Source organism: Gymnodraco acuticeps, unplaced genomic scaffold (assembly GCF_902827175.1).
Source record: "Gymnodraco acuticeps unplaced genomic scaffold, fGymAcu1.1, whole genome shotgun sequence".
Classification (NCBI taxonomy): domain Eukaryota; kingdom Metazoa; phylum Chordata; class Actinopteri; order Perciformes; family Bathydraconidae; genus Gymnodraco; species Gymnodraco acuticeps.
The window spans coordinates 99,339-115,765 of record NW_022990421.1 but is presented as its reverse complement, the minus strand read 5'-3'; the positions used below and the strand labels follow the sequence as shown (position 1 = coordinate 115,765).

The window sequence follows — 16,427 nt, the reverse complement described above, 5'->3', positions numbered from 1 at the left end:
CGCCATATTGGGTTGACGGACACCCCCCCCCCCCAAGTACAAGTACACAGCAAGTGAATACATGTGTTACTGTGTAATATATGGTAAGTGGGGCGCAATATTGGGTTGACGGACACCCCCCCCCCCAAGTACAAGTACACAGCAAGTGAATACATGTGTTACTGTGTAATATATGGTAAGTGGGCGCCATATTGGGTTGATGGACACCCCCCCCCCAAGTATAAGTACACAGCAAGTGAATACATGTGTTACTGTGTAATATATGGTAAGTGGGCGCCATATTGGGTTGACGGACACCCCCCCCCCCCCCAAGTACAAGTACACACCAAGTGAATACATCTGTTACTGTGTAATATATGGTAAGTGGGCGCCATATTGGGTTGACGGACACCCCCCCCCCCCAAGTTTAAGTACACAGCAAGTGAATACATGTGTTACTGTGTAATATATGGTAAGTGGGCGCCATATTGGGTTGACGGACACCCCCCCCCCCCAAGTTTAAGTACACAGCAAGTGAATACATCTGTTACTGTGTAATATATGGTAAGTGGGCGCCATATTGGGTTGACGGACACCCCCCCCCATACGTACAAGTACACAGCAAGTGAATACATGTGTTACTGTGTAATATGTGGAAAGTGGGCCATCATATTGCCTTTGGGCCACCCCCCCATGCAGTATAAGTACACACTGGTGAGAAGAGCGCCATCTATTGTCCGATACATGACTACACACTCATATGCTGTGTAAGTACTCAAATAGCCTGCCGAGCGACGGTAAAAAGTTGAGTCGGTCCCTCCTCCTGGATATACTGCCCACGACAATGTTATCCCAATGGGAAGAATGTCCATGCCGGCAATAGACGACTTACCTCCTGACCTCCTGACTGCTTCTATAGCAAACTATAACTATCCTGATGTATGTGAAAAGAATGAAGAGCACGGGACAAATTACTGCAGTTACGAGAACAGCCAAGCCGTATATATTCAGCAGTCTTGAAGTCACACAATACAGTTTTTGAACCGTGCTGTTGCAAATGATTCCTTTTAAATTAAAGTGACAGAGTTTTTTGTTAGCACTCACTATCATCGGCACTGAAGACTGGCAAGCAGGCAGAAGCCAAGCTAGGATCAGCAACATTTGAACAGTTCTTTTCCTCATGATATTTGGATATTGCAGAGGTTTACATATAGACACATATCTGTCGTAGGCCATGGCTGCCAGCAGGAGGAATTCTGAACAGCCTAGAGAGTAGTAAATAAACCACTGAAACAGACAGGCTGAATGAGATATGATCTGCTTCTCTGATAAAAAGTCCATCAGAAGCTTTGGATAGATAGCAGAGCTGAACAGAACAGAGTTAACCATCAAAGCTGCAATGAACACGTACATAGGCTCATGGAGGTTTCTGTGTAAAGCAATGATGCACACAATAGTGGAATTACTGCAGATGATCAGAACATATGCAGTTAACATGATCACAAAATAAAGATATCTATACCTCTGCACTTCCACATGCCCGTCAAGAGTTATATATGTCACATTATATTCACCAGCCATCAATAGTTTGTATAAAACAAGGCAGATTATGTTAACAGTATACATGAATTAAGATATGAAAACATACAACCTGTTTGAAATGTTTCATGTGAAGTAACCTGCACCTCAGAAAGTGAACAGCTCCGCTCTGTGGATTCTTCTTTATCATCTTGTGGTCCGTCAAACACAGTAACAGAAACTGGACCTTGATCTGTTTGAGTCGTTGGGATATTTGTAACACTAATGTACCCTCTGCGGATCTAAAATCTCCAAAGAAAGAGCTCCTACCATGTAAACACATTAATCAAACTCTAGAGGCCTGAACCCATAGATGTTGTTCCACTTGCTTTGCTCAAGTTATGTGACTGTCAAGTTGTTCTGTGATCGATACAAAAATATCTTTATTAATCACAATAAGACTCAAACCTTTTTTGTGGATTATGGTTTTGTTGGAGAACCACTCTCTGCCAAATGTTCCATCCCCAAATAAAAAATGCTTGGGTTTACTTTTATGGACTAACTTGGACGTAACACATATTATGTTCAAACAAAGGGTGGTTCAAGTGTATTTGAAACCACAACACCCTCTGCCAAAAATCCACGGTTGGTTGTTTTTTAAATCATATGAAAACCTCTATTGTGGTGGGGGCTTCCAGGAGTTGTGGCTGGAGTTGGTTGGTGTTTGTTGTGGCAACAACTTAAGAATTGTTGGTGGACTCCAACAGTGAAAGAGTTTATCAAGCTGAAGAAGCAAGCCTTTGGGTCTTGGTGGGCCATGGAAAGTCGTAAAACTGTACACATGTAGGGTGGTGCCAGAAGGGCTGCAGTTACTACCAGGGCAAAAACGGAAGGAGTTTGAAGAGGTCATAGATAAGTACATTGATAGGGTCATATCTTCACAATGCCTTGGCTGCATGGATTTGGACTATGCCATTGACTAAAATAGGGACTTCACTGGTGACAAACAAGATGATCTACAAGCTTTCAGGCCACCAACCGGTTTAACTGATGAATTAGAGTTCTTGCGATTTGCTTAAAACTTGGCACATCAAGAGGTCTGTCCCAAGGATTTAAGTTCCCAGTGTTTCAACGGTATACCCCCAAACCTTGAAATAATACGGTTAGTTTGCATTGACTTAGGCCCTGCAGGAAGGGAACCTCCGACCTCATGGACGCTGGTAGAATGGTAAAATATTTGGCAGTGTACAAACTAGCGTTGGACAAGCGACGTACACTTCGCTAACCCGGCAGTGCCATGGCGTGCGCGCAGACCGACGTCCGAGTGTTGGAGGCGCTACGTCCACACTGCTGGTATCCACTTCGAGCAACTTTGTCCACTTGCCATTCGTCCAATGGGCATTTCACTCGAACCGATCCGGACCCCCCCAATTAACCAGTTAAGCCCCCAGCCTGTTTTTCAGGCCTCTGGCTCGAAAATGACATTCCCAGAACAATTGACTATATATTCACTTCTAAAAGGGGTAAATTAATAATCTTTGTTCTCAAAGCAATGATAAACCTGTGAGTTGGATGTATAAAAGTCAGAATCAATATCCAATTTATTTTATTTTAAAGTAAATTCAGATTGAACATAGTATGAATGATGGGATTGTAGACTAAACGTTTTAGGAATCCAAATTATAACATATAATAAGTACCCTGTATCAAGATTGATGCAAAACAAGTGACATTTGACTTTTTTTAGAGAGATTTAGAAAGAAAAAAACAGCTCCGGGGTCATTTGGTGGATTTTCCATATCTCTGGCCCCCCTTGGTCGATTTTGATGATTGACACCTCTTTTTAACCGTTAGAGCCAATACAATCAAGGGGAGGTTCCTAAAATCCATCTAAACATGACCCATTGGTGAATGAGTGATGCATAGCCAGAATGACCAAAACCGGAAGCTGTCATACACTCTAATAGCTATCATAGCAGCTATGAAAACTCCGTTATTGATATAAACATGTAATGATGGATTATCAGTAATCCTTTCAAAGTGACACAGACACCTTGGATTAACCTATGGATCAACCTTCAGCAGAGTTTTTATCATTTTAATGCCATTGAACACAACTTTTGATCAGAACAACAGCAAAGGTAAGACAATGTCAAGTGTTTGCTCCGCAAAGCTACGTGGTGTGATGTCTGGGTTTGCTTCCCCACGAGTTTTGATCGCTCAGTGATGATACTTATATTTCTGGAATCTGTGGAATCTCAGCTTGCTAATCGATATCTTGTTTGTGCAGATCCGATAAGTAATAAGGGTATTTTACCGTGAGTTCTGTGCTAAGTGCATTAGCATGTTTTTGCTAAGGGCCTTTGTTATTACCCTTGTGTTTCGTTTAGCAAAATGTTTTTAATATTGTCTGATAGCTGAGTTTCTTCCCGTTAAGTGGATAAGACACATTCATAGTTTGTTACATGTTAAGAATCCCTCAGACGCTGTTTCTTGCAAGATGTTGCGTTTTGCCCCCGGTGCCGGGGGAATGGGGCTTAACTGGTTAAAGGGCCGTTTCACCCAAAAGTGGCTGGATGGGCCTAAAATTCGGTGGTCTTCGCACCTGGGTGGTCAAAAGCGCACCATAGCCCTTCCTATTTCCCAAGTTGCTCAAACAGTCCCAAAGTTGGCCAAATGGTCCGTCTCCAGGGGGAGCGGGGGGGGGGAGCGGCTTCAGCTGGGTCTTTCGGTGCAGTCGTTGTCAACATTGCCCCAAACGGACTCCCGGACTGATCCCCACCATAGAGCAGTGATTCTCAAATGGGGGTACACGGACCCCTAGGGGTACGTTGGGGGACTGCAGGGGGTACGTGAGACTTTTAAAAAAAAGTCAATATCAAATATTCCTATAACCACCAAGGGGGTCCTCATATAAACATGTCAAATTTGTGTATTGTATTTTATAGTTTTGCATAATATATCATTGTTTTCATTGGTTTGTTAAACATATATAACTTCAGTTGAAAAACTCCATGGAAAAATCTGTTTTAATTTTTTTCCTTATGTTATTTTTTTTCATGCATGAAGATGAAAATATCCTTAGTTTGTTGTAATGCATGCACCATCCATCCATCCATCCATCTTCTTCCGCTTATCCGTGGTCGGGTCGCGGGGGTAGCAGTTCCAGCAGAGAGCCCCAAACTTTCTTTTCCCTGGCGACATCAACCAGCTCTGACTGGGAGATCCCAAGGCGTTCCCAGGCCAGCGAAGAGATATAATCCCTCCACCTGGTCCTAGGTCTACCCCTTGGTCTCTTCCCAGCTGGACGTGCCTGGAACACCTCCCTAGGGAGGCGCCCAGGTGGCATCCTAACTAGGTGCCCGAACCACCTCAACTGGCTCCTTTCGACGCGAAGGAGGAGCGGCTCAACTCCGAGTCCCTCCCTGATGACCGAACTTCTCACCTTATCCCTAAGGGAGACACCAGCCACCCTGCGGAGAAAACCCATCTCGGCCGCTTGTATCCGCGATCTCGTTCTTTCGGTCATGACCCATCCTTCATGACCATAGGTGAGGGTAGGAACGAAAATGGCCCGGTAGACAGAGAGCTTTGCCTTCTGGCTCAGCTCCCTTTTCGTCACAACGGTGCGGTAAAGCGACTGCAGTACCGCTCCCGCTGCTCCGATTCTCCGGCCCATCTCACGCTCCATTGTTCCCTCACTCGAGAACAAGACCCCGAGATACTTGAACTCCTTCACTTGGGGTAAGGACTCATTCCCTACTTGAAGTGGACAGTCCATCGGTTTCCTGCTGAGAACCATGGCCTCAGATTTGGAGGTGCTGATCCTCATCCCAGCCGCTTCACACTCGGTTGCGAACCGATCCAGTGAGTGCTGAAGGTCGCAGACCGATGAAGCCATTAGAACCACATCATCTGCAAAAAGCAGTGGTGCAATCCTTAGTCCACCGAACTGCAGACCCCCTCCCCCATGACTACGCCTCGAAATCCGATCCATGTATATTACAAACAGGATTGGTGACAAAGCGAAGCCCTGGCGGAGGCCAACCCTCACCGGAAATGGGTCCGACTTACTGCCGAGGACCCGGACACAGCTCTCGCTTTGGGAGTACAGAGATTGGATGGCCCTGAGTAGAGACCCCCTCACCCCATACTCCCGCAGCACCTCCCACAGTAACTCCCTGGGAACTCGGTCATACGCCTTCTCCAAGTCTAGAAAACACATGTAGACCGGATAAGCGTATTCCCAGGCCCCCTCCAGGATCCTTGCGAGAGTAAAAAGCTGATCCGTCGTTCCACGACCAGGACGGAATCCGCATTGTTCCTCCTCAATCTGAGGTTCGACAATCGGCCTGACCCTCCTTTCGAGTACCTTAGAGTAAACTTTCCCGGGGAGGCTGAGTAGTGTGATGCTTCTGTAATTGGCACACACCCTCTGATCCCCCTTTTTAAAAAGGGGGACCACCACCCCGGTCTGCCACTCCTTCGGTACTGTTTACGACTTCCACGCAACGTTGATGAGACGTGTCAACCATGACAGTCCCTCAACACCCAGAGCCTTCAGCATTTCCGGGCGGATCTCATCCACCCCCGGGGCTTTGCCACTGTGGAGTTGTTTGACGACCTCAGTGACCTCCCCCCGGGAGATTGGTGTTGATCCCCCGTCATACTCCAGCTCTGCCTCTAACATAGAGGGCGGAGTTGTCGGGTTCAGGAGTTCCTCAAAGTGTTCCTTCCAACGCCCTAACACTCCATCAGTTGAGGTCAACAACGTCCCATCCTTACTGTACACAGCTTGGATGGTTCCCTGCTTCCCCCTCCTGAGGTGTCGGACAGTTTTCCAGAACAACTTTGGTGCCGCCCGAAAGTCCTTCTCCATGTCTTCTCCGAACTTCTCCCACACCCGCTGCTTTGCCTCGGCCACGGATGAGGCTGCTGCCCTTCGGGCCTGTCGGTACCTTGCAACTGCCTCGGGAGTCCCCCGGGATAACAAATCCCTGAAGGCCTCCTTCTTCAGTCGGACGGCTTCCCTGACCACCGGTGTCCACCAGGAGGTTCGAGGGTTACCGCCCCTTGAGGCACCTAGGACCTTGAGACCACAGCTCCCCGCCGCGGCTTCGGCAATAGAGGCTTTGAACACTGACCACTCTGGTTCAATGTCCCCAACCTCCACAGGAATGCCCGAAAAGCTCCGCCGGAGGTGTGAGTTGAAGGCCTCCTGAACTTGGGCCTCCTCCAGACGTTCCCAGTTCACCCGAACTACACGTTTGGGCTTACCAGGTCTATCCAGAGGCTTCCCCCGCCACTCGACCCAACTCACCACCAGATGGTGATCAGTTGACAACTCCGCCCCTCTCTTTACCCGAGTGTCCAAAACATACGGCCTCAGGTCCGATGATACCATAACGAAATCGATCATGGACCTTCTGCCTAGGGTGCTCTGGTACCACGTACACTTATGAGCATCCTTATGTTCGAACATGGTGTTTGTTATGGCCAATCCATGACTAGCACAGAAGTCCAGTAACAAACCACCACTCCGGTTCAGATCAGGGGGGCCGTTCCTCCCAATCACGCCCCTCCAAGTGTCTCCATCATTGCCCACATGTGCGTTGAAGTCTCCCAGCAAGATTAAAGAGTCCCCTTCAGGAGCCCCATACAGGACTCTTTCCAGGGTCTCCAAGAAGGCCGTATACTCTGAACTGCTGTTGGGTGCATAAGCACACACAACAGTCAGAGTTTTCCCCCCCATAACCCGCAGGCGTAGGGAGGCGACCCTCTCGTCCACTGGGGTAAACTCAAACAACGAAGCACCTAACCGGGGACTTGTGAGTATCCCCACACCCGCCCGGCGCCTCACACCTTGAGCAACTCCGGAGAAGAATAGAGTCCAACCCCTATCCAGAAGTAAGGTTCCAGAGCCGACGCTGTGCGTAGAGGTGAGCCCAACCAGATCCAACTGGTAACGCTCCACCTCCCGCACAAGCTCCGGCTCCTTCCCCCCCAGAGAGGTGACGTTCCACGTCCCCAAAGCCAGCTTCTGTCGCCCGGGTCTGGTCCGTCGAGACCCTCCGCTTTCACTGCCACCCTTCTGGCAGCGCACCCGACCCCATCGATGTTTCCCGTAGGTGGTGGGCCCGCGGGACGGAGAAGCGGAGGTGTTGCCCACGTTGCCTTTTCGGGCTGGGCCCGGCCGGGCTCCGTGGCAAGCCCGGCCACCAGACGCTCGCCGACGAGTCTTCCTTCTGGGCCTGGCTCCAGAAGGGGACCCCGGGCTTCCTCCGGGCCGGGTATCCTCACTTCTTTGTTGTTCTTTCATGAGGTCTTTTGAACCAATCTTAGTCTGGCCCCTTGCCTGAGACCAATTTGCCATGGGAGACCCTACCAGGAACACAAAGTTCCAGACAACACAGCCCCCAGGTTCATCAGGGCACACAAACCTCTCTACCATGGTAAGGTGCTGGTTCTTCAGAGAGGTGTAATGCATGCACGAAGGAGTTAATAAATCACACACTGAGGGAACATATTGTAATTATTTATATAGGCTTTTTCAATCAAAAATGTCCGTGGTCGGTCAGGGTGTACTTGACTGAGAAAATGTTTCAAAGGGGGTACATTACTGAAAGAAGTTTGAGAAGCACTGCCGTAGAGGACCCCTTCCATTTTGTGGATCCCCACGGCATTTGTCTTTGGGGCGGGGGGTTCTCTGCCGTTACCCTTCCTTGTTGCATCATTTTGTACTGTACACTTCCAATACACCACCATGCGTTCGAAGTGGACGCCTTGCGCCTCCCTGTGGACGTTTCCGGCCGCAGCTTGGTCTCTCTTCGGACTCTTAGATCTCAAATTAAGATATTCTGACACTCCCGTACAGTCGGCAGAGAGGTTTACTTCTATCCATTCCATCCAGTTGGTGGTCTGACTGACATCTGCTCATCCTATCAAGTGAGAGCAAACCCCTTTATATTACCCTACTGTGGCAGTTCCATGTCCCCCTGCTGAGCTCAGGTCGACTACGGTTCCCCCTTCTAATCTATGTTGGTCCCCATTTTGTCCTGCAGAATTGAGGTGGTCTTGACCTTCCACCGCATGGTCCTTTATCTGTTGGTGGTCCTGCCACACCTTCCACTCTCCAGAGGGGTTCCTTCTTTGTTCAAGGGTGGCAAGGGCAGATGGCCGGGGGAAAGGCAGAGGCTGGGTGTGTGCAGAGCTTGCAGCAGGGGAACTCAGGGATGTTGGAGACGTGCATGTAGGCAATCGGGGGATAACTCCGGAGGACCGGCAGGACGGAGGCGGGACAGCTCCGGAAGTCAGGCAGGCAGGCGGTGACAGGACAGTTCCGGAGGACGGGCAGGCGATGACAGGACAGTTCCGGAGGATGGGCAGGGTGGCGGCGGGACAGCTCCGGAGGACGGGCAGGAAGGCAGCGACAGGAACACGGACGGAACAGGTGCTGGTGTCGGCAGGATCACCAACAGATCAGGAGCCGGCAGGACCAACGATTGAACTTGAGATGGTGTTGGAGGGACCCCAAATGGAACATGGGATGGTGACGGCGGGACCCCCAACGGGACAGGACATGATGTCGGCAGGACCCCCGGCGGGACTAAAGTTTCCCGGAGATGCCCTAAAAATGTCGGGGTCCTCTCAGACTTGACGTCCGCAAGAGGCTTCTGAAGTTAAATATTGAGCGAACAGTACACTTCAAATACCCGAGACGCTACAGAAATGTATTAGAAGTCCACTTCAAATACAGAACTGCTGTATCTCAGGTATTCGAAGCGTACTGTACAATTCCAATACACCATCGTGCGTTCGAAGTGGACGCCTTGCACCTGTGGACGAGGCGTGTGTGGCACGATTCCGATCGGAACATTGGAAAAATGCAGCTTAGTCTCTCTTCAAACTCTTAGATCTCAAATTAAGATCTTCTGACACTCCCGTACAGTCGGCAGGGAGGTTTACTTCTGTCCATTCCATCCAGTTGGTGGTCTGACTGACACCTGCTCATCCTATCAAGTGAGAGCAAACCTCTTACTACAACTACTCTTACATTATGTACTGTGGTAGTCCATGAGTAGTCCCACCATGGCCTTCGCCCTCCAAAGGAGTCCCTCCTTTGTCGCCATCCTCCTCCTTGGCCCAGAAAGTTTGGTCAGTCTCTGTTGTGGTTCAGTCCGTCTGATGGGCCTCCTGCACTGACCCCAGCCCGCACACTGCTCCTCTCATGTCCAGCTAGCCCTTCTTGGTTCCCTGGTCCCTTTTCCCCTACTTTGAGTGAAGCTCCCCCTTCTCTTACGAGTTGGTCCAGACGCTGTCCTGCTATTCTGTGGCGGACCTGCAGAAGTTAGATGCCTCCTGAATTGTGACTGCTTGCAGCAGAGCTGAAACAGCTGGGCACTGACCCCAGGCCTGCACCTGCTCCACTGGGGTCCAGCTGCCCCTTCTTGGTCACTTTTCCACTGGATTGAGTTGGAAGTCAGGTAATATGAAACTTGACTTATTTGCAACCATTTTTTTGCATATTTCACTGTTGAATATGTTGACCATGTTAGATTGTGTTTCCTATCACATTCAATACAAGGATATATCTAAATTGATGTTGTCTTAGAGAAGATCAACTTGGAGCACAACAATCAGATATTATATGCTTGGTTTGATTCACATTTCACACACTTAACTAGATCTTTGAAAATCAGATTGTGTGTTCAACTTTCTCGCAAATGCTATTTTGTTTTTTCACTGGATTGAGTTAATATGAAACTTGACTTATTTGGAACATATTTCACTGCAGACATTATTCAATAATGGCGAAAAAACAAGACTAAGGCTTTTGGAGTCCCAGTTGCATCATTTTGATTCAGAAGACAAGTGTGAGGGATTTAACATTTCCCTTACAGCTGCACTTCTGATTGGTTTACTCCATACAGAACAACAAGTAGGATGCATACATTAAAGAAGAAGTATGCAGTCTGGTGTGAGTGCGTTAACATCCCTTTGGGCCCTGCCTGTGCACGTCTGCATCCTAGCAGCAGACAAACATAAAGTGTCCAGCTTCTTCAGAGTGGATCATTACAGGGGGGGGGCTTCCTCTCATCATGTCAAAGCTCTCACTAACAAGCTGAGTAAGATACGTTGTTTTAATGTTAGTTCCTACGTTGAATCTTAGAACTTAATTTAGCTGTTTGTGTCAGTTGTCTAACTATTGTAAAACACACTACAGACTGTGGATCTCTTTCATAGTTGTCCTAATTATACTGAAAGCTTTCAAGGTTATTGTGCTGACCTGAACATAAGTATAACATATGTAAATGTTCCTACAGCACACTTTCAGGCATGGAATCAGTAAGTCAATAATTATTCTGTGTGAGTGTATTTCAATTGACTGATGTACTGAAAGTGTTGAATTAGTTTAATCTGTTATTCTTATGCAAGCATTGATTAACATACTGTATATGTTGTGGAATATTCTCACTTTCATTATCCTTCTATGTGATGATGCTATATGCTGGCTGGAGCACGTTCAGCCTTTATTCATGTCTTCCTCTCCTTCCTTTACCGGTTGGTCTTTGAATGCACCTCTCTTTTTCCCTTAGGTGCACAAACATTTGAAATCTGAGTGAAATACGGTTTCAATAACTGAGAGATGCCAGGATTGTGGTGCATGTAGTTTATGAGAAGGTCTTATTTTGTGGACATCACTTCTTCGGTTACTTGGAATGTATATTTACTATTGTCAGGTCCAGCTGTGAACGTTTGCCGTTCACATGCATGCAGGTTATTGTGGTTTTTAGTATTGTATGTGTTGAATTAGGACATGTTGCAGTTATATTCCGTCCTTTTATCCAGATACAGAAAGCCTGAGTAAGTCTGTGAACTCCTGTTTGAATAACTGAGACATGCCAGAGCTTTGCTGCATGTAGTGTATGTGGAGGTGAGATATTCCCAGCACAATATTGTCACGTACAACCCTAGGAGATTTTACAATTCACATGCATGCATGCAGGCTGATTTTGTATTCATATTAATATTGAGTAACATATGTTGTTTTATTGTTAGTACCCACATTGAATCTTTAAACGTAATTGTTGATGGTTGTTTCAGTTCTCTAACTATTGTCTTTAATAGTTGTCCTCATTATATTGAAAGCTTTCAAGGTTATCGTGCTGATCTGAACACAAGTATAACATATGTAAATGTTCCTACACTTTCAGGCATGGAACCAGTAAGTCAATAATTATTCTGTGTGAGTGTATTTCAATTGACTGATGTACTGAAAGTGTTGAATTAGTTTAATCTGTTATTCTTATGCAAGCATTGATTAACATACTGTATATGTTGTGGAATATTCTCACTTTCATTATCCTTCTATGTGATGATGCTATATGCTGGCTGGAGCACGTTCAGCCTTTATTCATGTCTTCCTCTCCTTCCTTTACCGGTTGGTCTTTGAATGCACCTCTCTTTTTCCCTTAGGTGCACAAACATTTGAAATCTGAGTGAAATACTGTTTGAATAACTGAGACAGGCCAGAGCTTTGCTGCATGTAGTGTATGTGGAGGTGAGATATTCCCAGCACAATATTGTCACATACAACCCTAGGAGATGTTACAATTCACGTGCATGCATGCAAGCTGATTTTCTATTCATATTAATATTGAGTAACATACGTTGTGTTATTGTTAGTACCTGGACACAGGTAGATAATCATACTGTATACATGTGTATACTGCTTCTGCATGCAAGTATTTGGGCACATATATGTATTTAACATAAGGAAAGAATATATTCTCACTTATATTTGACTTACTTCAAATGAGATGATATTGATTATTGTCTGCTTGTGACCTTTCCTTAAGTCTTGCATCTCCTTTCTATAACTCTTGTTCTTTCTATGAATGTGTTCTCTGTTCAGGCCGACTTGCTAACATGAAGGAGGCAATGTCTACGAGTGTGAAATAATGTTTAAATCAATGCGAATTACCATCTTGGTGGTTCATGTCGTTTATGAGACTTTTTCCCTGCCCTTCATTTGTGTGCTTCTCTTCTACAGCTACCTGAAGCTAAATTCAATATTGTCAAGTGCAAGTGTTAGGAAGGTTGTAATTCACATGCACGCAGGCTTATTGTGTGTTTGTATTACTGGAGGTGTTGAATTACGACATTTTCCTTTGAACATTTCCCTTGTTGTGCATTTATATTCCCCCTTCCTTCGCAGATACAGAGAGCCTGAATAAGTCTGTGAACTACTGTATGTGGAGGTGAGATTTTCCCAGATGTTATATTTAACATGGTCACATACAACTGTTGGAGATTGCATGCAGACTGATTTTATATTAATATCTGACATTTAGCTAAGAAGTTCTCATTAACAGTTCCTGTATTGTTCCTCTCTTTGGAGCAGACATGAAGAGCAACAGCAGCCTGAACCCTCCCTACTTTCAGTTGACTCTGTTTGCAGACTTTGGGCCCCTCAGATACCTGTTCTTCATCTTGTGTCTGTTCATCTATGTGACTATAGTCTCTGCTAACATGGTCATTATTCTGGCAGTGTTCCTGGAGAAGTCTCTGCATCAGCCCATGTATATTTTCATCAGCTGTCTGTGTGTAAACTCTCTGTATGGCTCAGCTGGATTCTTCCCCAGGTTCCTGCAGGACATCGTCTCTGACTCTCATTTGGTCTCACGTCCACTATGCTTTATTCAGATGTATGTTATTTACACCTATGCTTCCTGTGAGCTGACCATCCTCACTATCATGGCCTACGATAGATTCATTGCTATCTGTCAGCCCTTACACTACCACAGTAAAATGACCTTCAAATGGGTGCAGGTTCTTGTGCTTGTTGCTGTTTTCTACCCAGTGTCTACGATGGGCTTCTGCCTCTATCTTACTGTTAGATTACCGCTGTGTGGAAATAAACTGAACCGGATTTTCTGCTCTAACTGGCCTGTGGTGCAGCTCTCCTGTGTGGACACCACTCCAAACAAAGTCACAGGTCACTTTCTCACGGTGACCAGCATCCTAATGCCCCTATTCTTCGTCCTGTACACATATCTACGGATTCTGCTGGTCTGCAGCAGGAGATCGTCTGAATTCAGAGGAAAGGCGTTACAAACCTGCCTGCCTCACATCGTGACCTTTATGACCTACTCCATCTCTCTCTTCTGCGAGCTGTCTTTGACTCGATTTGAGGCTGATCAACTGAATCCAAGCATCGCAGTTATTTTGTCCTTAGCGTATCTGATCATTCCCCCCCTCAATAACCCTATAGTTTATGGCCTGGGTCTGCCTCAAATCAAAGGAGTCATATTAAGATGTCTGAAGAAGGGTCCTGCTGCTGAAATATAAAAGGAATATGTTGACCATGTTAGATTGTGTTTCCTATCATAATTATTTAAAGAGATACATGATTAGATAGAGATCAACATAAAGCACAACAACAATATTGTATATGCTTGATTTAACTCAGATTTGGCTTGAATTTCCGTCAATTGTTATCATATTACTATTCTGTCAAATTTGATAGATTTAAAGTTAGAACACATATTATGTGCTGCCTATTCATGCATATTTAAGGTCAATATTAAAATGTAAATGAAAAAAGATTTGACAGGAATTCAGGTGTACTGTATGTTAGGCATTATGAAGTTAAACCACTTACTGTTGTCATTTTGTTTTAATATATTCACCCTTTGTAACTATAATGAAAATGTAATGATGAAGTAACATATTCAATAAACAACAGTCTACAGCCATGTGAGTCCCTGCTTTTTCACCTTTACTTAAAGTGGACCTATAATGCTATATTTGAAACATATATTGTAGGGCCATACCTATATAAAGTATATAAATATATATTTTTTTAAAATACCAAACAGATCCTGCATTTTAGCCATACCTCATTTCGCTCTATTTGCTCTTTCCAGCCCTGTTTTTGCAGGGGGCTGATTCTGTGAGCTGTAGCTGACCACGCCCCCCTGCAGGAGAGGGGAGTTGGCAGTTACTTTGTCATTAGGGCAGGGATATCTAGATACTTTCCAAGGTTTGACATAATGAATTGTGCTACTTTTAAAGCAAGCAACGATGTTTTCAAGTCTGTAATCAAAGAGGTCCTCAAAAACGCTATCGAAGCAGTTCCTGCCGTTGCTACGTTAGTTCAAACGGTAACAACGGACTATTTTTCTTATCGGATGCATGTAAATTTAAATCAATACATACAACTATTTTTTAAATCAATAAAATCATTTTCTAAATCCATAAAAGCATTTCAATTCATATTGGGAGTAATGTCGTTACTTTGTTGAGAATATGGCCGTGTAATAAGCGGGATAATGTGCACATTGCATAATGTGCCTTCATGCCGATCTAGATCCCTCCGCTTGTCGTCGGGCTCCTGATCAGCCTGTCGGTGTTCTTTTCCCCATAATGACCGCGTCGCTGCACATTATCCCTTACATATGATTATATAGAGTCATTATTCATTTGTTTTAAAGCAGGAGGCGCAAACGCTTGCCTCGGGGAGGGAGAAAAAAGCCACAGCGGAGAATAAACAGAAGGGCAACCATGGAAACCATGCAAGGGAAGTCTTCTTCACTGCTTTTGTGGCAGACTACAGCGCCACTTACAGGCCTGGCATATGTACTACAGCGTCTCCAGCGCTTTCGAGCAGCAATGGCCGGCCGTGGCCCAACCTCTCATTCCCCTTATAGGCGGAGAATTGACCAATAAGCGTAGCGCCACCGTCCTGACGTCAGGACAGTGTTCAAATCTGTATCAGTTTTTATCAGATCCGTTGCAGCCCCTTTTTTAGAGATTTGGGTATGGAGGAAAATAGAGAGGGTTGTGTTTTCTGACACTTGGTGAGTTCCCTGGAACACCGGGGACACATGTTCATGTATAAAAGACGTACAAAAGTGCATTTTGCATGATAGGTCCCCTTTAAATTAAATGCTATTGTTTGAAATGTGGAACATGTTAGTTTAACCTTCAAGCATGCTAACTGTGAAGCCGACAATTGAGCGGCCCAGACCAAGCAAGGAGGCAGAGGCAGAACTTCCGAAAATATAACCCGGTGTGGGCATTTATTACCTCATAAACATATGACACAACGATTCACAGCCTCAATCCTGCCGAACATGTGCACACCGTCACCAACCACAGGGATCTCACACCACACTACCAGCCTCCTAACAGACAGGGAAACAGAGCCTAAATACACACCCACACCCTAATCAACCAACAAGACACATGTGAGGGGGAAGGAGACAACACAGGGCACCAGGTGCACACAATCAGCAACAGACATGGGGAAAGGGGAACACTTTTCAGAATAAAACCAGGAAACAAAGACAGACAAACTAGTTACATAAATTACATATATTCCCCTGCTTCCTGTGCAATGTTTTTAGTGCTATATTATTTAACGGAGGCCGAGATATATGGGCCCAGAGATCACCTCCGTGACACTAACATTAGATAATTATCAGTGCAGCTGAGGATTATGGGAATTAATAAACTATCAAGTTTCTATGTTTGGCCCCCTGCCTTAACTTTATTGTTATACGTACAGTAAATTACAAAGATCGGCAGTCCTTTGTCCAAAACGTTTGCCTTGGTGAAATATTTTTCCAAGAACATATTTTGTTAAATGTTAGTAAGATCACTACACTCCAAGTAGGGAATGAGTCCTTACTCCAAGTGAAGGAGTTCAAGTATCTCGGGGTCTTGTTCTCGAGTGAGGGAACAATGGAGCGTGAGATGGGCCGGAGAATCGGAGCAGCGGGAGCGGTACTGCAGTCGCTTTACCGCACCGTTGTGACGAAAAGGGAGCTGAGCCAGAAGGCAAAGCTCTCTGTCTACCGGGCCATTTTCGTTCCTACCCTCACCTATGGTCATGAAGGATGGGTCATGACCGAAACAACGAGATT

At 45.7% G+C, this 16,427-nt stretch overlaps 2 protein-coding genes across 2 annotated transcripts; one reads left to right on the top strand and one right to left on the bottom strand.

Moving 5' to 3' along the window:
* Nucleotides 1-867: 867 nt before the first annotated feature.
* On the bottom strand, nt 868-1,501 carry LOC117551897 (putative olfactory receptor 13C6). The gene has a single exon (XM_034224982.1). It carries the CDS (start codon nt 1,474-1,476, stop codon nt 868-870), a length of 609 nt encoding a protein of 202 aa, XP_034080873.1. The 5' UTR covers nt 1,477-1,501.
* Nucleotides 1,502-12,713: 11,212 nt separating this feature from the next.
* On the top strand, nt 12,714-13,848 carry LOC117551904 (olfactory receptor 51L1-like). The gene is made up of 2 exons (XM_034224989.1): nt 12,714-12,758; nt 12,902-13,848. The coding sequence occupies exon 2, from the start codon at nt 12,904-12,906 to the stop codon at nt 13,846-13,848; it is 945 nt and encodes a 314-aa protein (XP_034080880.1). The 5' UTR covers nt 12,714-12,758; nt 12,902-12,903.
* The last annotated feature ends 2,579 nt before the right edge of the window (nt 13,849-16,427 follow it).

Excerpts from the sequence above, each read along its gene's own strand:
- LOC117551904 (XM_034224989.1), top strand. The coding sequence starts at position 12,904 with ATGAAGAGCAACAGCAGCCTGAACCCTCCCTACTTTCAGTTGACTCTG.
- LOC117551897 (XM_034224982.1), bottom strand. The coding sequence starts at position 1,476 with ATGTTAACTGCATATGTTCTGATCATCTGCAGTAATTCCACTATTGTG.